Source organism: Heloderma suspectum, chromosome 8 (assembly GCF_057233095.1).
Source record: "Heloderma suspectum isolate Gila_16-S chromosome 8, 16-S_ref, whole genome shotgun sequence".
NCBI classification, from domain to species: Eukaryota; Metazoa; Chordata; class Lepidosauria; order Squamata; family Helodermatidae; genus Heloderma; species Heloderma suspectum.
This window is the reverse complement of record NC_139465.1, coordinates 26,200,284-26,223,260: the sequence shown is the minus strand read 5'-3', so window position 1 is coordinate 26,223,260 and position 22,977 is coordinate 26,200,284. Positions and strand designations below refer to the sequence as shown.

The 22,977-nt window shown below is 43.8% G+C and overlaps 1 protein-coding gene across 1 annotated transcript in view; it reads right to left on the bottom strand.

Moving 5' to 3' along the window:
* TK2 (thymidine kinase 2) overlaps positions 1-22,674 on the bottom strand; it is a 31,681-nt gene extending 9,007 nt beyond the window's left edge. Inside the window, exons 1-7 of the mRNA XM_084813262.1 lie at positions 22,382-22,674; positions 14,325-14,362; positions 11,603-11,677; positions 10,314-10,367; positions 8,206-8,295; positions 3,166-3,239; positions 350-438 (exon numbers count right to left, since the gene is read on the bottom strand). Of these exons, the coding sequence (XP_084669388.1) occupies positions 350-438; positions 3,166-3,239; positions 8,206-8,295; positions 10,314-10,367; positions 11,603-11,677; positions 14,325-14,362; positions 22,382-22,538 (577 nt within the window). The 5' untranslated portion in view covers positions 22,539-22,674. The remainder of the gene's footprint in view (positions 1-349; positions 439-3,165; positions 3,240-8,205; positions 8,296-10,313; positions 10,368-11,602; positions 11,678-14,324; positions 14,363-22,381) is intronic.
* Positions 22,675-22,977: the final 303 nt, after the last annotated feature.

Here is a 22,977-nt window from a genome sequence, read left to right as displayed (position 1 = left end):
TCAATCTGCATGCACTTTATCCTACACACACACACCTACCTTACAGGGCTCCAAAAATGGGTAAATATGCATTTTTAATTCCGCAGAGGAAAGAACAACATGGAGGAAAATTTAGAGTAGAGAGATGGCAGGAAGGGAAAGGGTGAAATCCCTCTTTTGCCTTCCTTTTTCAAGAAAGAGAGAGAGAATGAACACATCAGAACTCCATTTCACATTCTCACATAATAGGCTGCTAGCCCCCTTAAATACAGGATGAACACTACAAGGCCCGGCCACCTCAGGGATCCAACTAGTGAGTGGGTTCCAAAGAAAGCTGTATGTGAAAAGACTACCAAACACATGCATTTACCTATCAGATCAACTGAAACGTCCATGTTCTTTATGATCCACTCAAACCATTCTGTCAATACAACGTAATCCACTTCTGGCATTTTCCCACTGTAACAAATAAGAAATATATAGTTGAATAAATGTGCACAGCTGTGCAACTTAAATTGAAAAACTTCTAAAGAGAGCTCCGTCTGTTATATAGCAGATGGTACCATCCTGAAGCCAAAAACACACACACATTTTACATCTGTTCCCTTGGAAACCCCCACTGTAAACCCGCTATGACTTCTACTGCACCCACAATCCAGCCAAAATATTTCTGTATAAGCTGACTGCTGTATCCACCTTCCAACGCCATTCACTGGAACTATTTCAATGAGATTCTGAATCAGCCTAGTATTTAATGATTCACCCATAGGCAATCAGGAATTCCATGCAGGCAAATGCATGGACTTCCATTCAGGCAAGTGAGCGGGCTGATACGGGAAGGGACAAATCATTCCATCCTTCTGTGCCAGTCCGCTTGGTTTCCACACGAGCCACGGAAAAAGGAAAGCCTCCTTCATGACCAGCATGGAAACACAGCAGGAGGGAGAACAACAGTCATCCCTCCCTCCCCCACCACCCTGCTTTGTACTCGTCAAATTTTTACTAGCTTGCTAAGAGACTAGTAGCCGGCATTTCCATACTGGCTGTGAAAGAAGGAGTTTCCCCCTCTTCCACGGCCAGCTCGGAAATACAGGCTACTTGCCTCTTAGCAGACTAGTACAAATAAAAACAAAATTGCTGCCCAGTAGCTTTTGATGGCTTATTTAGAACAAGGCTGTTCTAAATAACGTAGATGAAAACAAGATTATCTGCAACTATGCAATCTGTATTATTGAGAAATTCATGAAACGGGGAGGGTGGCCCACCCTTTACCATGGAGGAATTTCAGCTTTTCAAAATCATATTTAAGTTGTCCAGCATCAACCCTATACCTTTCAAAAGCCTTAAATATTGTTTCGTTGACATGCAACCAACTATGCCGATTTGCTATACTGCAGTTTGCTGTAATGGATTCAACAAATCCAACAGGTGTTGCTTCGTTCCTATGGGTAAAACACACAAAAGCAAAGGCAGCCATTTGCCAACTCTTTTAAAGGTGCAATCCTATGTATGTTGAGACAGAAAAAAGGGGCTGGGGAATTCAAAATGCATAATGTATAAAATGTATAAAAATGCATAGGATTGCACCCGAAGTCATTTTAAAAAATAATTAATGCACAGCCTTAAAAACTGCACAAGATGTTCAGTGCTTCCAAGTTTAATCAATATACACATATCATATGAAAAGGAGGGGTGGAGGGAATTCATGTCTTAAAATCCAAACAAACACGCAATTAGATAATCACATTTTTGTTTGGATTTTAAGACATGAATTTGCTCCCCACCCCCCTTTGCATATGTGTGTATATAATCAATGTACCTTGTTTCTTCTCAATTTGGGACAAACAATGGACTTTTCAGATATATATTTTTGCATAATCAAATCTGCACCTTTTTCAGTAACCTAAATTTATCACCAAAGAGACTGTGTAGCACAGATGCCACCTTGTGGACTAACAAGCAGGTCTCCCCCTTTCAGAAGAGTAACACTTTAGTTTTGAGATATTTTAGAGCAGAAAAATATATTGTTCAGCACAGAGGGCCACACTGGAAATATATTGGGAGACAAACAGCAGCAGCTAGCTTGCATATTTTGGTTAGAGATGTAAGTACAATTAGTTCTTAGGTTAAATTTGGGTTTTTAACCCACAAATAATCCATAGTGCCCAGGTTCACACATCATCCAACAACCTATGATTGGGCCCGATCGGAGGTTGATTATGCAAAGTGGAAGTGGCTCACAACCCACCATTACATGCAGACAGGGCCAGTGAGTACTACAGCATCTAACCAGAACAAGCCCAGGAACAGAATAATAGCCGAACTGTCAAGAACGCACATCTTCTTGACATAATATTCACAAGCTGGGAAACTGAGCATGACTCGGAGCATCTCTAAACATCTATCAGTAAAAGATACGTGATATCAATACTTTTAATAAGGAATGGAAAAAAATAACTATGCTGGGTATCTTACAGAGAGGATTAAAAAATAAATAATTCCCTATTACTTCAAAATTTCCAGAAAGTTTACATCTTTCATCTTACATAAAAATCTTCGTGTTACATAGATTTTAGAAATCATTTTGGGGGAGCACAGGCCAAGCAGCATTATTGTCTTAAATATTTTGTTCATCATTCTCAAAGAAAATATTTTATAATCCAAAAGTGTTCAATCTTTTCAGAAAAAAAACCCAAAAGGTTCTTGGAAACCACCTTTTTTCCACATATTTTTCTGTTTTTTCCTGCCTTCACATCTCTAATTTTCATTATGTGTAACTGACATAATGTGCATGTAAAACAGGGCGTTTGTCAGGCTTATGGTTCTTGCTATGGGGTATCTTTATTCAGAACATATTCTCCACATGCCATGAACCTTAGACATGTCCTTCAAAAGTGTGTGTGTGTGTGTGTGTATGGAATGGGATCAGTTATCATGAGATTTGAAAGTCCAACTTGAGTTGCACTGTGCATCAACATTTTAATCAACTGTGTTTACCTTATCTGTCATTCATAAAATCAAGAAACACACAAAAAAATGGATTGAGTTGGTTGACAGAGTACAGTAATATTCAAGAAGTAAAATGCAAGTTACAACAGAATAAACTAAAAACAAGGTGCTAAAATTTCAAAATGTAAACAAGAACCAAACTTAAAAAAAAAAAAACAACAATGCTGAGTACTATACCTTCGGTATAAGTTTTCTACAAAAATGTATTTCGCACTGTGAATTGACCGTTCCATCATTCTTATGGGGGAAATCTGCAAAATTAAAATGTCAAGAGCCATTTAGTAGTTTTCTTTTCTTCAGATCCACCGGATGAGGATTCTATTTTGTTTTGAATCTAGTCTTAACTGGCCTTGTCTCAGGAGAGGCCATAGCTCAGAGATAGAGCTATGCATGCACAAGGTCCCAGGTCCGATCCCCAGCATCTCCAGGTAGGGCAGGAAAAACTCCTGTCCTCCCTGGAGCCACTGCCAGTCAGTGTCGAAAGTACTGGGCTAGATCGACCCATGATCTGACACACTGTAGGGCAGCTTCCTATGTTCCTATGACTAGAGGATTCCTGTTTATAACAGGGGAGGGGATCTTGCGGCCCAATTGCCACATGTCAGCCTTGGACTAGGTTCGTGCAGACCTCGGTCTGCTTCTCAAACTCCACCCACATTCATGCTGGCCCCGCTCTTTGCAGACCCTAACAGTTTTCAACTAAGGTAAATCGGGCCTTAGCAGGAAAAAGGTTCCCCTCCCCTGGTTTACACAGTTCCCTACTGTAAGTCAGGGGCGCAGAACTGATTTTACAACAGAACTGATTTGGGCTCTTTCAGCCCAAGAGCTAAATTCAGTTTCGGAGAAGTTCTTGGGAGCCGCGTTCCAGTGGTGGGCGTGGCCAAAGCCAAAACAGGGCAGAGCCAAAGGCAAAGGGGTGGGAACAACAAATAAAAACACCAACATACTTTAGCCTAAAGCTCTTCCTGCTCATAACTAAGCCTTAAGAGAGGTATTTCAACCTACTGAATGAATGAATGTTTTTATTTCGGTCCAAGACCAGCACATAAATAATAACAAACATACAAAACTTGTGCTGTCAGACCACATAAACACAAGACAACATGATTACAAACACAGAATCCTAATATAAAAAATTATTACAATGTTAAAATAATATTATTTTGTCAACACCCTCCAGCAAGTGATAGCAGCTGCACAAAAACTGGCCACTTTTGCTGTTACATGGGGATTCTGATCAGATAAAAAAATATGTTAAGTAAATCTGCCAGTGATTTGTTGTAAAATCAGGGTAATAAAAGTGCATCGAAGATCACGATAAAAAGAACAATAGTGGCAGGAAATGAAACTACGACACAAATTTGTTGTAAAAATGCCTCTGATAGAATTTCTCAAATGGAGGCTTTCACGAGGAGATCCAATGTACGTATTATTGGGATTAAAAATCTGTCTAATGATGTAAAATTGCCTATTTTTGTGGATTAACTTTTGCATGAGATACTCCCTATCCCATCTGTTTATTTACTTGATATTGAGCAGGCATTTCGTGTGCCAAATGCTAAAGGGACTGATTACATTATCATAGTTCAATTTGCAAAAGTCTCCACAAAGAATTATATCCTGCATTTGGCAAGAGAGGGTGGAAGCCTTTCCTGGAAACAAGATAAAGTTATGTTATTTCCAGACTACATCAAAGAGGTGGCGAATAAAAGAAGGCAATTTACCAAAGCAAAAAATATGGCAAAGCAAATGAACTTACAATATTACTTAAAATATCCTGCTACACTTTGTATTGCGTCTAGGGATGGGGGAGAATTTCTCCCTGAAACGTCGGGGGGCCGAGTGCCAACGCATTCGGTCCTCCGAAGGTTGTTCAGGGAGAAATTCTCTGCCACGCCCCCCGCCCCCCGCCACCCCCCCCCGGGATGGGACTTAACTTTCACGAATGTCCCTCCCGGCAGCAGGTCCCGGCGGCGGTTCGGCAGGTCTTTCGACCGGCTGCCGCCGCCGCCATTACAAGAAAAGTAAAAAAAAAAAACGCCCCTGTGATAGGCTACGTAACGATTAACGTAGCCTATCACGGCTAGATCTGCAAAGTCAGCCATGATAGGCTACGTGAATCGTCACGTAGCCTATCACGGGTGACTTTAAAAAAAAAAAAAGCGTGCACGGCTAATGGCGGCCCCCATAGGGAGCCGCTATTTGCGTTCCTTATTTGGTCCCTGTAGTCTACGTAAAGATTTACGTAGACTACAGCGAAAATAAGGGCAACGCAAATAGCGTTGCCCTTATTTTCGCCGTAGTCTACGAAAATCTTTACATAGACTACAGGGACCAAATAAGAAACGCGAATGGCGGCTCCCTATGGGGGCCGACATTTGCATACGCGCTTTTTTTTTTTTTCCAAAGTCACCCGTGATAGGCTACGTGACGATTAACGTAGCCTATCATGGCTGACTTTGCAGATCTAGCCGTGATAGGCTACGTTAATCGTTACGTAGCCTATCACGGGGGCGTTTGTTTTTTTTTTCTTTTGAAGTTCGCGGCCGGGGAGACGGGGCGCTTCTCCCCGGCCTGAATTTCGGCCGGGCGAGGCGGGAAGCCTCCCCCCCTGGCCTGAACTTCGGGTGGAGCAGCGAAGCACCTCCCCCCCACCGCAAAGCAAGCTGCGAGACCAGGTAAGTGACTTTCGTACATCCCTAATTGCGTCTGAAGCTCAGATGAAGAAGTTTCAAAATCATGAAATGGTGGAGGCATGGCTGAACGTAAAAATGTGTGAGAATTCTGTTACAACCCCATGAACTGGAATCTTTAAACAAGCTTTGTTAACTGTTTGTGTTTAGTCTACATGATCCAAGCTAGCTCAGAAGATAAATGATTATACATATATTCATTTACTCTCTTTCATCTTTTGTTTTTTCTTGCTTTTGTTTATATTTTTATTTCAAAATAGATAATATATCTAGTATAAAATATATTATTGAGTGTTGAAGGTTGATATTAAGTTTTATTATTATATAACACTATATATTTTTTATTATTATTAATAATAATAATATAGGCTTCTGGGAATTAATTGTAGACCTGTTTCTTTGATATAAGATTGATGATATGATATTGAAATGTAAGGTTGTTTATTAAACTGTAAGATTGTTAAGGTTATAGATATAGTTTTTAAAATAGAATGGCATCCAAGGCTGGGGGGGTATTGGAGTTTAAACTTAATTCTTTAAAGGGGAGGGAGAGGGAGAGGGGGAGGGAAGGGGAAAGAATCATCTTTTTTCTTCACTTCCTTTTCTCCTCCCTTTCCCTTTTTGTTTTTTCCTTCTGTCTTTGTTATTGTGGTGTCCTCATAAGAATATTGTATTGTTGGGAAATTGTAGTATTGATCAGGTTGTTGGTAATTTTGGTATTGTATTTTTCATTTATAAAGATAAAATAAATAAAACTATATTCAAAAAAAAGAAAAAGAACAATAAAAAAAAGTGTCCAACTGTCTCCACTTCTCCCGCTTCACAAGGGCATAAGCGTTCTTGATATGGAATCCTCTTAAATCTGCCTGCCAAGAGTGCAGATGGCAAAACATTGAATCTGGCCAACATAAAAGCCTTTCTGAATTTGGGAATAATCAGATTTGACAAATTTGCAGGCAAGAGTGCCCTCCCATTGTTCCTGAAATCAGGGTATAGTATGGCCAAACCTAAAAGCTTTTACAATTTGATATCCCAGATTCGCTGACGAATAGTAACTTTGGCTTTTTCGTATCCGAGAGCTACAAGGGCATTAGGGGAGAATCCCAGATTTCATAACTTCTCATTGAATGTCCTTATCCATTTTGTCTGAAAGGCATCAATTAAAGTTAATGGGGCCAATCCCACAGGAAAGAAAATCATCTTCAACCAAAGATTTATCTTATAAACCCATGCATAAGCTTCTACAGAAATTTGCCCTGCTTCTAATAATAAATTTACATTGAGCACACAACTCCAGACTCCAAATATGGCTCTCAAAAATTTAGTTTGTATGATTTCAAATGGGGCATAATTGCCGTAAGCCCATATATGTGAACCGTACAGCACCTGAGCTACGGCCTTGGCTGTAAATACCTGAATGACTGATGGGATATGCTGTCCCCTTTTGCTGGGATATGCTGTCCTGGTGTAAAAAAAAAAAAAAAAAAGCAAAGGACTGCCTTTATACTCCTCTGGGCATTATCTGTAGCATTGGTTATTTGAGTTCTCCAAGAGCCAGATGAATGGGAAGTTACACCCGGATATCTATACGTTGTAACCTGTTCAATAGGGTGCTCATTTATCTGCCATCTGTGTTTGATTCTTCTCTTGGTGAAGACTACAACCTTACACTTGGTGTAATTAATTACTAGGCAATCTTTTTTGCAATAGATATCGAGTGCACTTAGGAGGCGTCTCAAGCCAACACTTGTTAGTGACAAGAGTACTGCGTCATCTGCGTAAAGAGGTATTGATAAAGATCTATTTGCCAGCTTGGGAGGGTGGGAATTTATTTCGGCTAAATCTTTCACCAAGGAGTTAATATAAAAGTTAAACAGGGTAGGAGCTAGAATACACCCCTGTTTAACTCCATTAAAAGTTGGTATGGGTCCAGATAAATGACCCGCACGACTGCATCTTATCCTCACATGGGTGTTTTCATAAAGGCTGCGGATGAGTGCTAGCAGCCGCCAATCAATATTTGTGGCCTCCAATTTTTCCCACAATCTATCCCTTGAAACGAAGTCAAAAGCTGACTTCAAATCAGTGAAGGCTGCATATAGAGCCCTGCTGCTGGAAGAATATTTCTCAACAAGATGTTGAAGAGCCAATCCTTGATCAACCGTAGATCGCCTATTAAATAAATGACTGAATGAATATTAGAATGGAGAGAAAAAAGCCAGGAAACCACAATGGTGGCTGGCAGAAAGGGGGTGTGGCCATCTGGGCCCAGGTTCTGCACTCCTGCTGTACACGTGTTTTAAAGAGTGCTGTAAGGGTTTATGACAGGTGGTTGTCCCAAGAAGCTCACCATTTAAATTTCAACACTGAAAGAGAAAATAAGGGAGGCAAGGGGAGGGCGAAGCAGACATAATAAGGGATAAATACAAGCAAATGCAAATTACACATACTAAGGGATTCTTTCAGTCAGGAATGAGAACTCTTAGAATTAAAAGAAACCAACAAACAAAACCTCAAAACTTACCATTGGCCTTGTATGCCGGTCCAACATAGTAAGCTGCACGTATGTCTGTAGCATCATCCCCCACCGTGTTGCATCTTGGTACATTAAGCCCTGTAGTAAGGAGACGGAGCATCCCCCCGCTCCCAGTTATTTTGTTTTAATTGTATTTTCACAGTATACATGTTATTAGAATAAAATGCAGCATTGGTATGCTTTTTTGTCTCAGCCAACGAACGTCAAAGGCTGAGGTAAACTTTTCCAACACAAACAGATCCAGGGAAGCAATTGGCCATACAGTTTTATTTCTGCAAACCAAAAAGAGACTGGGACAAAAAGATAGTACAGGACTTCTACTGATTTTTGCCACTGGAGAATTTTTTTGAGCCCAGCCAGTATTGGGTAAAACTTGTCCAATGGCGTACTTCAAAGAGGGAAGCAGACTTAGGATGGAATCCTACGCATCTTTAGAAAGAAAAAAGTCTTACAATTCCCAGCATGAATGGCTGGGGCTTGCTGGGAGTTGTAGGAATTTTTTCTGTCTAAACATGAATAGAATTGTGCCTTTAAGTGCCTTTTTTCTGACATCTCACACATGGATTTGTTTGGGTATATTTTACCGCCCAGAAATACAGTCAGGGCCAGAAATATTGGAACAAAGATAACTGTTTTGGCAGTTGGCCTCTGTACACCACCACATGGAAGTTGAAAGGAAACACACCCAGATGGGAGCGAAGTCAGGACTTTCAGCTGTAATTCAAGGGGTTTGACAAAAGTGGGGCACAAACCATTCAGGAAGTACAGCCAGTGGCATACACACACACCCATCGTTGGTGGCTCATAAGTAATGGAACAAACCAAAGAGCATTGGTTTGGCAGCATTCGTCTGAATCTGAGCAGAAAGTATAGCCCTATACACTTCAGAATTCATCCTGCTGCTTTTATCAGCAGTCAGGTCATCAATAAACACCAGTACAATAGCCATACATGCCCATGCCATAACACTGCCTCCACCATGTTTGACAGATGATGTGGTATGCTCTGGATCATGAGCTGTTCCTTTCCTTCTCCATACTTTTCTCTTCCCATCATTCTGGTACAAATTAATCTTGGTTTCATCAGTCCAATGAATCTTATTCCAGAACTGGGCAGGCTTTTTTAGGTGTTTGCTGGCAAAGGCTAATCCGGCCTGTCTGTTCTTGAGCGTTACCAATGGTTTGCACCTTGTTGTGAAGCCCCTGTATTTACATTCATAAAGCCGTCTCTTGACTGTAGATTTTGACAATGACATGCCTACCTCCTCAAGAGCGTTCTTGACCTGCCTAGATGTTGTGAAAGGGTTCCTCTTCACCATGAGCAGAATTCTGCAGTCATCCACTTTAGTTGTCCTCCATGGTCTTCCTGGCCTTTTGCTGTTGCTGAGCTTGCCAGTTAATCCTTTTTCAGGATGTTCCAGACTGTTGTGTTGGCCACTCACACTGTTTTTGCTCTCTCTCTGATGGGTTCATTTTGTTTCCTCAGCCTAATGATGGCCTCCTTCACTCGCATGGACATCTCTTTGGACCTCATGTTGGGAGTTCCAGTGAACAGCTGCCAAATGCAAATGTAACACTCAGAACCACCTCCAGGCCTTTTATCTGCTTGATTGGTCATGGGGTACCCAGGAAACAGGCCACACCTGGCCATGCAGGTGCTTGTCAGCCATTCGTTCCATTACTTATGAGCCACCAATGATAGGGGTGGGGTGTATGCCACTGGCTGTACTTCCTGAATGGTTAGTGCCCCACTTTTGTCAAATCCCTTGAATTACAGCTGAAAGTCCTGACTTCGCTCCCATCTGGGTGTGTTTCCTTTCAACTTCCATGTGGTGGTGTACAGAGGCCAACTGCCAAAACAGTTATCCTTGTTCCAATATTTCTGGCCCTGACTGTACATCAAAATGTGGCTTGGGGTAGCAAAATGTCACTACAGAAATTTTCATCAGATTCCGCCCCCCCCCCCCCCCACCAATATTAGATGAAGGTGGTAGCAGGGGAACAATAGCAAAAGTTACCATAACCCACAAACAATTAAAACATGCAATGGTACTTTCGACATAAAAATAGTTAAAGAACTTAATTCTGGGAACTTACCAGAGGGTTATGACCCCGAACATTCCTCCATTTAGACACTGGTTCAGTCAAAACCTGAGTTTGAAATACATACATACATACATATATATATATATATATATATTCAACTACTTTTATTTTTCACTACTGGAAGTTTTCAACTGATAATGCAGATGTGGTTCACAGGTAATGACAACCCAGTACAGGTTGAGTTTGCGTTGTGGTTAAATCATGGGTTGCTGTTACGTGCAAACCTTGCACTATGGTTTAACTATGGGTTGATAACCACAAATGATCCAGAGTTCACAACCCAACAACAAACCATTGAGGATGGGTTGTTGTTGAATTGTGGGTTGTCATTACGTACGAACCCTGTACTATGGTTTAATGCCATGTGTACTTTGTCAGTCTTTGCCCTCTTCTATGTGACAGCCCTTCAGGTATGAAAAGAATGCCATCATGTCTGCACTTGGTTATCGCCAGATGAAAGACATCCACCTAGCCAAGTGACAGGCAACCTTTTCAGGCCTGCAGGCACATTTGTCATTGCGTTCGGGAATTCTTTCTTTTCTTGTCTCAGAGCCATTTGTTCCCAGGGGCATTTATTTTCAAGAATTTTTCTTCTCTTGCCCCCACCACTTGGATTCCCACTTTTCTTGCCCCATGCCCCCCTCCCGCTTGGATTCCTAGTATCAACTAGTTGCTTGGATTCCTGTGGAGATTTCTGAACCAGGTAGATCTTGAATGAATCCCACAAGGCCCTTCAGCGAGAGTGCAGATGAAGGACCACTTAACATTTAAAGCATAACTCATCTGTGTTAAGTGACCCTGAGTCAGGCTTTGTACATTAAACACACCAGTGGGTTATTGGGGTTCTAGTACTAAAGAAATAGAGTATACCATTCAGGAATGAAATCTGCCCATCTCAGCACTAGTTGGCAACTGAGGTCCCTAAGCCAAATCTGGCCCATGTGCAGATTGCTCCCTTCACCCTTGTTGCCTTCCTAGAGGTGAAACAGGTGTGTAGTCAGCCACAGCTCAGTTCCTTCTCAACGTAGCCTTCCAGGAAAACCAGTTGTGGTCCAAGGAACATGCAGAATTCATAGGAATTTGGGGAAACTATATTCAGATAACAGGGAGTTCCACTGAACAACGTAAACCCAATTCTAAGCACGTTCACTCAGAGAAGCTCATCAGGGCTTGGTTCTTCGTTAAATGTACTTAGGACTGTAGCCAGACTTAGATCCAAATTCAACCCCCCCTCCTCCCCCCCCCCCCCCAGCTTCGGACAGAAATCTCAAATGCGTCACCTCGATGTTGGTATTTTTAGCAAAATAATCCAGGCATGTTGTTTTCCCACTTGCAATATTGCCCTCGATGCAAATCTGATGAGAACAAAAACAACAAAATGCATCAAGGTTGGAATGCTAAATGAAATGCTAACAGGTCAGCAAGCTAAAGACTAAGATGCAAAAGTGATGCTTCAACTTTGTGGAGGGAAAACCGGGGGGCGATGTATTCTTCCCAATCATAAAGTGCAGCTGAGCAATCCACATATTTTTCTATCTATATGTTGTTGAGAGAGGTTGGCATTCAAAAAAGCTCAAGGATTTTGTTTTTTCATGCCCCCCACCCCACTTTTTGTAGTGAAATCATCACCATCCATACACAAGACAGAGGTATCAGCAGGCCTGTGAGGAAAATTCCCAAGGTTTGCAAAACTACCCAAAAAAACTTTAGGAGGAAAAAAAACCTCAGGGACGGAGGGCAGAAACCAAGAACAGTCCAATGCATGTACAGTGTCTGTTAGGGGAGGAAAAGAAAAATATTGGGAGGCAATATGGAATGGAGTATCCTGGAAGAGATCATGGCTGGCTTGCTGGCTGGCACCTTGAACAGGAACAATACACACTGCAATACTTTCTTGCAGCTCCCACTCATTATATTCTACAAATGTTTTATGGTTCCAATGTTGTCGTGGAAAATGTACTTTGATGTACTTTTACGATTTAGTAATAGCCATAAATAATGAACTAAAATATATAACTGTGTATCCTATTTTTATCCTCAATGGGTCAGGCAGGTTAAGCTATTCATCTACATTTTAATTGTTGTACTGTTTGCTTGTTTTTTATGTAAACTTCCCCAGGAAACATAATTGAAGGATGTTTTAAAAATACCTACGGTAAATAAATAATACAGAAGGAGCCAGCCCTGTTTAGCTCTGTTCACATAAATGCAACCATAGCAATTGCTAGTGCCATAGCAATCACAACAATTGTATTACGGCTTCTACGGCGCAAAAAAATTAGAAGCCTCAGGAACAGCGTAAAGGCCTCTGAAGCACCCAACGTTCAATATTCGGAATGCCCAGGTATGAAACATCATGTTAAGTAAGTGGGAACCCTTTTCCAGAATACTTCATTCCATTTTTCCACCTCCCACCCCCTCCACACACGCACACACAAAGTTAGTCAGCATTCTCTGACCACTGAACATGCCCAATCTCATTGCTACGGGGGGGGGGTCCCTTACTTCCCCCCCCCTAAATATGTTTTGTACTTCTGCAAACCCCCAAGGTCGATGATACCCTCCCTCTTGTATGTTGGTGGTGCCGTTTCAGCTATGTAAGCAATTGCACTGTAACCTATAGATTCCTACACAGCTTGGGACTGCAATACCTGATGGCACACTTCTCCCGAAATGAACCTACCCGTATGCTACGTTCAGCACCTAAGGTCCTCCTCTGAGTGCCTCTTCCAAGGGAAGCTCGGAAGGCATCAATGAGGGAGAGGGCCTTCTCAGTGGTGGCCCCTCATCTGTGGAACGAGTTCCTCGATAAGGTCTGCCTGGCGCCAACATTATTATCTTTTCGGCACCAGGTTAAGACCTATCTCTTTTCCCAGGCATTTGGTGGCACGTGATCAGTTTTAAGTGGTCCTGAATGTGTCTTTAGCTATGACACTGTTCAAAGTTGTTTTCAGTTATATGTTGTTGGTGTATAGTGTCTGTGTGCTTTCGTGTAAACGGCTTTTAAACTTTGTATATTGCATTTAATGTTTTAACGTCTGTAAACCACCCAGAGGGCTTCGGCTATGGGGCGGTACGGAAATGTAAATCATCATCATTATCATCACCTGTAAAATGGGGATAATTATATTATCCCACTTCAAGCACTTCAAAACAGGGTGGATTGATTTAAATCAAGGCGATTTAAATCATCAAGAAAAAGGTTGATCTAAACCACTGATTTAAATCAAGTTTCTCACAGAAACGTCTTCATACGTTTCCTGAACAGTGGTGCAGATCTGACCACTAAAGCCATGTTAATTTACAACTAAATAGAGCATTATGTATATTGTGTCATTTTTATAAGCAGGCTTTGCGTCTCAGTGAGCCAGCTCACGCAATCATCGATCTTCATCACAGGCTAAACCCAACAGCCCATGGGTTATTTGAGGGTTGTTTCTCCCTCCAGCTAGACATGCCACCCAAGTTTGGACATGACAAGCCGTGGACAGGAGAGTAATTCTGCCAATTGGGCCAAGCATGCGCTGTGGCTTAAACAAGCTAGCATGGCTCATTTAGGGCACGATCCTATGGTGATACCCATCAGCCTCTGGATTCGGGAGAGGCACAGAGGCAGCAGCCTGGCAGGGCAGAGGAATCGCAGAAGCCTCTGAGATCAGAGGCTTCTCTCTAGTGGGCAGCAACCCAAGAGGGCTGCATTTTTAGTATTTTATTTATGATGTGTGCATTTCTTAAAATTTAAAAATTATTTTTAAGTTCAAAACATCCGATTTTGATTTGTATAAATCATCATTTTTATGCATGCTGCTTCAGAAAAGCACTACACAAGAACAATTATTTCTCTCCCATATAATGCGAGGTATTAAAAACCAGATCTGCACTTCAGCATTCAAAAACACACAAAGACTATTATATTTACTGCCTCCCTATGCATTTTATAACAATCTCATATACTATTAATGTTGCCTTTATTAGTGGGGCGTGGGGGAGTCTCATACTTACAATGGTCTTCTTCTCTCCTCCATTTGCCAGGTGTTTATCTTTTAAAAAAAATAAAGATTCTAATTAGTAAGAGACTCAAGTGTAACTGGTGCCAACAATTCTTTAAATTTTAGCGACGCTACAACTCAAGGGATAGTGTGGTGTAATGGTTAGAGTATCAACTATGGAAACTCAGGTTCAAATCCAGTGTGGTGTAGTGGCAAGAGTGTTGGACTAGGAGCTGGGACATCCGAGTTCTAGTCCCCACTCAGCTATGGAAGCTCACTGGGTGACTTTGGGCCAGTCACACACTCTCAGCCCAACCCACCTCACAGGGTTGTTGTTGTGAGGATAAAATGGAGAGGAGGAGGATACTGTAAGCTGCCTTCGGTTCCTTGCAAGAGGAAAAAAGGCAGGGTATAAATGCAATAAATAAATAAATAAATCCCCACGCAACCAGGAAACTCACTACTGGGCCATATACTATCTGTCAGCCTGATCTATTACACAGGGATGTTATAAGGTTAAAATATAGGGGAGAATCATTCACACCATGAGCGCCATGGAAGAAAAAGGCAGGATATAAATGTAATTTAAAAAATAATAACCATTCGTTCTATTTCCTGTGTTCAAGGTGTGAGCGCCATTCCATATGTAACCAAAACTGCAACACCCATGCATAAGAGGGAAGTATCCACAGGCTTGGGTGAACCCCAATGCTTGCAAAAGTACAAAATATCTTTAGGAAAAGACCCCCCAAAAGCCCAAAGGGCAAGACTGAGTGTGGCTAGCAGCCATAAAATGCTGCCTAACTTAGGCGGGAGGCGGTGGGACAGAAAACCATGTGAGGAGTAGGAGGAATGGAATGGAGTGGCTGGAATCCTGAAAAGAAGTATTCTATACTTCAACACTTTGTTGCAGATCCTACTTGTAATAAATACTTCATCCAATTTATATTATGCACGGCAAGTTCAGAAACTGAATGACTTGACTGCAAACTATATATCACCGGTCAGTTAACATTACTTACAAGCAGTATTAACAACTAAGGAAGAAGTCCCACATGTGTTTAGACAGACAATCCTACAAGGCTGGCTAGGGAATGCTGGGAGGTGTAGGGATTTTTCTGTCTAAACATTAAGGAGTGCACCCTTAATCACTTTTCAATAACTCCTTGTTGTGCAAGAAGAAAAGGAAACAGGATCAGGTGTAGGGATGGGTGAGAAATTCACTGGCTTCACATTTTAATGCAGGATTACCCAATTCGCACCTCCCAGAACTGAACATGAAACCAAATGCAATTTGCCATCAGAAATCCATACCTTAACAAGTTTGCAGTGCGTTTCACAAAACAAATCAAAACAAAAACACATTTGAAAAAAACACACACATTCCGAAAATGCATGCAAACATGCTTTAGACCATGGATACATATGTACAAAAATACACACATTTGGAAAATAAAAGCACACAAGAATGTGCATATTTTGAAAAATGTAAACCAAAGTATGTAAAATTTCTGTGCAGGGGGAAAAAACCCACCTTAGATGCAGAATGAGGACAGCACAAGCCTATCGGTGGAAAAATGAGAATTGGGGGGGGGGGGAAATGCAACAATAACAACGAAAGCAAAAAAAGAGGGGGTTATTTTTCTGCCGCTAGGCTTCTTCTGTGCTGATTCAGTATCTGAGGGTTGTCTTTTCCGCAGGGGAATTTGTACTTTTAAAAAATGAGAACCTGAGCAAGACCGGGCTTGACAGATTCATCCATCCCTAGTCAGCTGAAAGCGCTCGCATGCCAATGCAGCGCTGAAAGTCATATTCTGGCATGAGTACAGGTGTTCGCAAGTTCAGCTGCACAGCACAAGGCCCTGGCGGATGTGGACAGAGAGAGGCTGCCACACAGGCAGGATGCGGGAGAGGCAATGTCATAGGCGCAATGTCATCCCCATCAACAGTGCCAATTCTCCCCTTGTAGCAGAGCAACACTACCCGAAACCACAAAACAACGCTCACACAGGCCTAAGTAGCATCACACTCCATAATCTAGACAGAAGCTAAGCTGCAAACTAGCTGGTGCTTCGAACATGCAGGGAAGCCGCTATTCACAATGGCTAAAGAGAACTGCCACGTTCCGAGGCAATGCACCTCTGAATGCACCTCGGTTGCTACTGAACAGGAGAGGCCATTGCGCTCACAGGTCCAGCTTGGGAGGTTCCCAGAGGCATCTGGCTGGGCACTGTAGAGGAGAGGATGCTGAACTTCAAACTGAGCCAGCACCATCCTCTCTTCTGTTGTAGGACCGTCCCGCTGCTTGTTTGTAAACTCTCCGCACACATAGGGAGATTTTGGTGGGTTGATGTCTTCATATTTTCCATGTGCATCCTAAAGTGTGTGTGTTATTATTTTATGCCATTATGTGAATGGTTTTTATCTTTATATAATGTATTTTAATCATTTTTAATCTTTGTGAACCACCCAGAGCTTTGGCTATGGGGCACTATAGAAATATAATAAATGAATGAAGTGGTACAAGCCCGCAAGGGGGCCTGTACTGCAAGTATGTCTATACCAGGAATTTAAACCACACTTCTCAGGGCGCCCAACCAAGACACCTGAGATGCTGTCGTTTTTTGAAGGATTAGTGATGGGAGGGAGAACCTGTGGTCCTCCAGATGTTGCCAGACTACAGATCCCATCATCCTTGGCCATTGCCCATTCTGGCTGGGGCTGAAGAGAATTGGAGTCTAAATCTGCATGGCCACAGGTTCCCCCCACCCTTAGCCTTCCCTAACCTGGGTCGCTCCAGATGTTTTGACCTACAACTCCCAATAAAGCTCTGCCTGATCCTCCTGTGGATAAGTCCCAAGGACAAAGTGAGTTTGAGTAATTTAGACTGCCAGCTGGTTAGGGGCAGGGACCTGTCTACCTTTCACCTGTGTCACGCAGAAGACAGCTTCCCCCAAGCTGGCACTGTCCAGATGTGTTAGATAGCAACTCCCATCATTTGCAGCCAGCATTGCCAATTGGCTATGTAATTCAACATATCTGGAGGACACCAACTTGGAGGAAGCTGCTGTAAGTCACCCAAAGTTTGCAGAAGTCCAAAAAAATATTTTGGGGGGGAAAAACTCTAACGTGGCGGGGGAACAGCCCATGGGAACTGAGTGTACTCAAAAAGGTGAATGTTAGGGGAGGAATGGAAAAACACAGAGTGGGAGGAAAATGGAATGGCGTATACTGGCCAGGAGAAAACCATACTGCAACATTTTGTTTCAGTTCCCATTTGTAAATAGCAATAGTCATCCGTGGAGCAGACCCTTTTAATTAATTACATGCCTTTTTTTTTTTTACTTCTGTTATCTGTTGATGTGGGTGTAACTACAAAATCAAGGCCTATCACAATACAGTGACAATAAGAGAACTATATATATTTCTTGGACCAGGGTACAAAACAGAGCTGATCTTTTGAAAGCATTTTCATTCTCTCTTGCTCGCTCGCTCTAAAGGTGCACTTTTTGTTCGTTAAAAAAAACATAATAGAAAGCAATTCTTTGTTTGGCTTAACATTTTAAAAACAAAGAAAACTAAGTAAACCATATGCCATACTGCGCATAGAACTATTTTAAGTTTCTCTTCCTTTCTTTCAATACAATCACCATGCAGAAAAACATTTTTAACCATAAAATTATCAGATTTTTAAAAAGCAAACAAAACTTACCACGAAAACTCGGGAGAGAAGTGTTACTGTTAGTTATTACATGCATAGCCCTCCTACTTTTCAAGCAAGTCATGGGTCTCCCCACATCTTTTTATCCTCCCTACAACCCTGTGAAGTAGGTTAAGCTGAGAGAGAGACTGGCCCTAGGGGACCCAGTAAGCTTCATGGCCAACTGAGAATTTGATCCTGAGTCTCCCCACTTCCTGTCGGCATTTGGCTATTTTTGGACTGGTCTGTTTAGTCTGTGCCATTAATATGTCAACAAAGGGAAAGCAAGGGCTCCGAGTTATTTTAAGAATGAAGACAAATATTTCTGCATTAGAGGCATGTGCCCGGTTCACACAGAATAATCCAGGGGGGTAGTATCCAATGTTAGTTCTACTTAGAGTAGACCCATTGAAATGAAAGGGACTTATCTTAATTATGACAAATCTAAGTCCCATTCATTTCAATGGATCTACTCTAAGTAGGACTAATACTGGATAATACCCCGTTGTTGTTGTTTTTAAACCCTGGGTTACCATGCGCAAGCCAGCATCACGATCACTTTTGCCTGGCTCCTCCTGCCAGCAGAGCAGCAAAATTAACCACCTTGGGTTCCAACTATGGCTTGTCGGGGAAGAGACAAGCCAGAGTTACAGATTCGGACATAATACTCCCCACGCTTGCTTAGCTGCTCTGGCTAGCAGGAGGAACCAAGCAAGAGCAACAGAGGTGCCTGCACTAGCATGCTGGCTCACTTACAGTAACCCAGGATTTTATTTTATTTTTTAAGAAGCGGGCTACTGTTGTGTGCAACACATAGAATCATAGAATCATAGAATAGTAGGGTTGGAAGGGGCCTACAAGGCCATCGAGTCCAACCCCTGCTAAATGCAGGAATCCAAGTCAGAGCATCCCTGACGAATGGCTGTCCAGCCTCATCTTGAAGGCCTCCAGTGTGGGAGAGCCCACCACCTCCCCAGGTAATTGGTTCCATTGTCATATTGCTCTTACAGTCAGGAAGTTTTTCCTGATGTTCAGCCGGAATCTGGCTTCCTGTAATGTGAGCCCATTATTCCAGGTCCTGTACTCTGGGATGATTGAGAAGAGATCCTGGCCTTCCTCTCTGTGACAACCTTTCAAGTACTTGAAGAGCGCTATCATATCACCCCTCAGTCTTCTCTTCTCAAGGCTAAACATGCCCAGTTCTTTCAGTCTCTCTTCATAGCGCTTTGTTTCCAGTCCCCTGATCATCTTTGTTGCCCTCCTCTGAACCCTCTCCAGCTTGTCTGCATCCTTCTTAAAGTGTGGTGCCCAGAACTGGACACAGTACTCCATATGAGGCCTAACCGGTGCTGAGTAGAGGGGAACTAGTACTTCCCGGGATTTGGAAGCGATGCTTCTATGAATGCAGCCCAAAATAGCATTTGCCTTTTTTGCAGCCACATCACATTGTTGGCTCATATTCGGCTTATTCAACATGCAGGCTTCAGATCTGCGGTGAGGAACCTCTTTCAGCCCGAGAGCTGAATTCAATTTCAGAAAAACGCTCAGGGGCTGCATTCCAGTGGCGGGTTGGGCCAAAGGCAAACAGGGCAAGGCCAAAAAATACCAGCATACTTTGGCTTGAAGCTCTTCCTGACAGTAACCACACCTTAGGAAAGGCATTTCAACCCTTTAGAACGGGGGGAAAACTGCACGAAAGCTGGGACGCCACTGATCAATCAGTGGCTGGGGAAAGGGGATATGGCCATTTGGGGAACCCCAGAGGACCAAATTGGGATTGGAGGCAGGTCAGATATGGCCCCTGGGCCCAAGGTGCTCCACCCCTGCTTTAGATAGTCATTAGCGCCCAAAGAGAAGCAAAGTTGTCCAATTACTAGTATCAGTTAAAATGGCCTATTAAAATGTCCTGGGTTTAAGAAGCAAACTTCCCCATTTGGCCCAAGTCAGAGCACACAACCTCGAGGTCTTTTACATACACTCCACTGGGGAAATGAAGCAAGAACATCACTAACCACTGTTTTACATAATATATATGTGAAGTCATAAACACATGTACACACAAAATGGAGCAGGGGAGAAGAAACTGCAGAATCAACATAACTAACTGGATGAACGTTGGTGTAGCGGCTTGGACTAGGGCTGGGAAGACCCAGGATGTAGACCCCACTCGGCCATGAAGCTCACTGGGTGACTGAGGGCCAGCCATTGACTCTCAGCCTAACCTACTTCACAGGGTTGTGCGTGAGGATCAAATAGGAGAGCAGGGTCACGTACGCCACTATGGGCTCCTTGGAGGAAAAGGCAGGCTATAAATTAATCATTAAATAAATTCCTGTTACTCAGAAACAGGTCCCATTGAGTGCAGTGGGGCTTATTATAATCCAGACAAGCATGCATAGAGATTGCAGCTTGTTATCTACTAAAATCTTGGCATCCACTAAAAATTTACGTGCTGCAACAACAGCATGATCCTATCTATGCATGTTTACTCAGAAGAAAATCTTGGTGGATTTGGGGGAGCTGGGCGTGGCGACGGCCAACAGGAAGCCCTGGTGTGGGCTGGTCCATGAAGTCACGAAGAGTCGGATACGACTGACCAAATAAACATCAACAATCTATTAAGTATGTTTAGGGCACAATCCTATGCATGTTTAGGGAGAGAAAAAGTCCTACAACTCCCAGCATTCCCCAGCCAGCATGGCTGGTACACCTTTTAGCATCACCACTTGGGCAAATATATACAAAGTTCAGGGTGCAATCGCATACATATTTATAACGCCCTACAACTCCCAGCATGGCCGGTATACCTATTAGCATCACACTATGCATGAAGTTAAGGGTGCCATCCTACGCATGTCTGGAGAGAGAAAAGTCCTACAACTCCCAGCATTCCCCAGCCAGCATGGCTGGTACACCTTTTAGCATCACCCCTTGGGCAAATATATACAAAGTTCAGGGTGCAATCCCATACATATTTATAACGCCCTACAACTCCCAGCATGGCCGGTATACCTATTAGCATCACCAGGGCAAAACTAGGCATGAAGTTAAGGGTGCCATCCTACGCATGTCTGGAGAGAGAAAAGTCCTACAACGCCCAGCATTCCCCAGCCAGCTTGGCTGGTACACCTTTTAGCATCACCCCTTGGGCAAATATATACAAAGTTCAGGGTGCAATCCCATACATATTTATAACGCCCTACAACTCCCAGCATGGCTGGTATACCTATTAGCATCACACTATGCATGAAGTTAAGGGTGCCATCCTACGCATGTTTGGAGAGAGAAAAGTCCTACCACTCCCAGCATTCCCCAGCCAGCTTGGCTGGTACACCTTTTAGCATCACCCCTTGGGCAAATATATACAAAGTTCAGGGTGCAATCCCATACATATTTATAACGCCCTACAACTCCCAGCATGGCTGGTATACCTATTAGCATCACACTATGCATGAAGTTAAGGGTGCCATCCTACGCATGTTTGGAGAGAGAAAAGTCCTACCACTCCCAGCATTCCCCAGCCAGCTTGGCTGGTACACCTTTTAGCATCACCCCTTGGGCAAATATATACAAAGTTCAGGGTGCAATCCCATACATATTTATAACGCCCTACAACTCCCAGCATGGCTGGTATACCTATTAGCATCACACTATGCATGAAGTTAAGGGTGCCATCCTACGCATGTTTGGAGAGAGAAAAGTCCTACCACTCCCAGCATTCCCCAGCCAGCTTGGCTGGTACACCTTTTAGCATCACCCCTTGGGCAAATATATACAAAGTTCAGGGTGCAATCCCATACATATTTATAACGCCCTACAACTCCCAGCATGGCTGGTATACCTATTAGCATCACACTATGCATGAAGTTAAGGGTGCCATCCTACGCATGTTTGGAGAGAGAAAAGTCCTACCACTCCCAGCATTCCCCAGCCAGCTTGGCTGGTACACCTTTTAGCATCACCCCTTGGGCAAATATATACAAAGTTCAGGGTGCAATCCCATACATATTTATAACGCCCTACAACTCCCAGCATGGCCGGTATACCTATTAGCATCACCAGGGCAAAACTAGGCATGAACTTAAGGGTGCCATCCTACGCATGTCTGGAGAGAGAAAGGTCCTACGACTCCCAGCATTCCCCAGCCAGGGAATGCTGGCAGTGGCAGGGCTTTCTCTCTAAATACGCGTAGGATTGCGCTTGCGGCACGGCGGTCTGGATTACGTGCGGGGGACAGCATGCCAGCTGCGAGGGCGTCCGCATTTTTCGAACGAGCGGACGGCCAAGGCGCAGCGTATCGGGGTTTTATGTGCTTTCTCAGAAAGGGTGACGAAGACGAGCCGGGGCCCGCGGTAGGGGCAGAGACGTACAGGCGGCGTCTTGAGAGGAGCCGGCCGCGCCGCGGCGGCGCCGATCCCCCTGCAGAGGCGGCGGACGAAGCTGGGGCGGCCCGGCCTCCCCGCGATGGCAGCCCAAGGCTCGGAGGGCCGCGGCGGGCCGGTGGCGGAGCGCTCGCAGCGGCCACATCGCCCATCTCCGGGCGCGGGAGCCCCTGCAGGAACCGGGCCGGCCGCCGCGCGAAGGGGGCCGCCGACGCTGCAGCTGCAGCGGGCGCCGCGAGCGTGCGAGGCCCGCTTCCTTCCGCCTCGCGCTTCCCGTGCTCGATGCGGGCGGCGCTGCCCGCCCCGCCGCGAGCGAGCGGGGGCTTGACGGGGCGCGCCTTAAAGGCGCAGGGCTCGGCCGGCTCCTCCCTCGCGCGTGTCGCCGGCCTGCGTTCCCACGTGCGCGCTGCTCAGTCATCCTGGCCCCGTGTTAGTTGTATTGGTGGCTGTGTTACCGGTGCGGGAGCAGGCCGAATGGGGGCGGCCCTAGGCTAGTTGCCAGCACCTGGCGCCCTGGGCGAACCATGCGATCGGAGCCCCCACACCCCCAGGGCAGGGCTAGGCTGAGGGTTTCGGTAAACTGG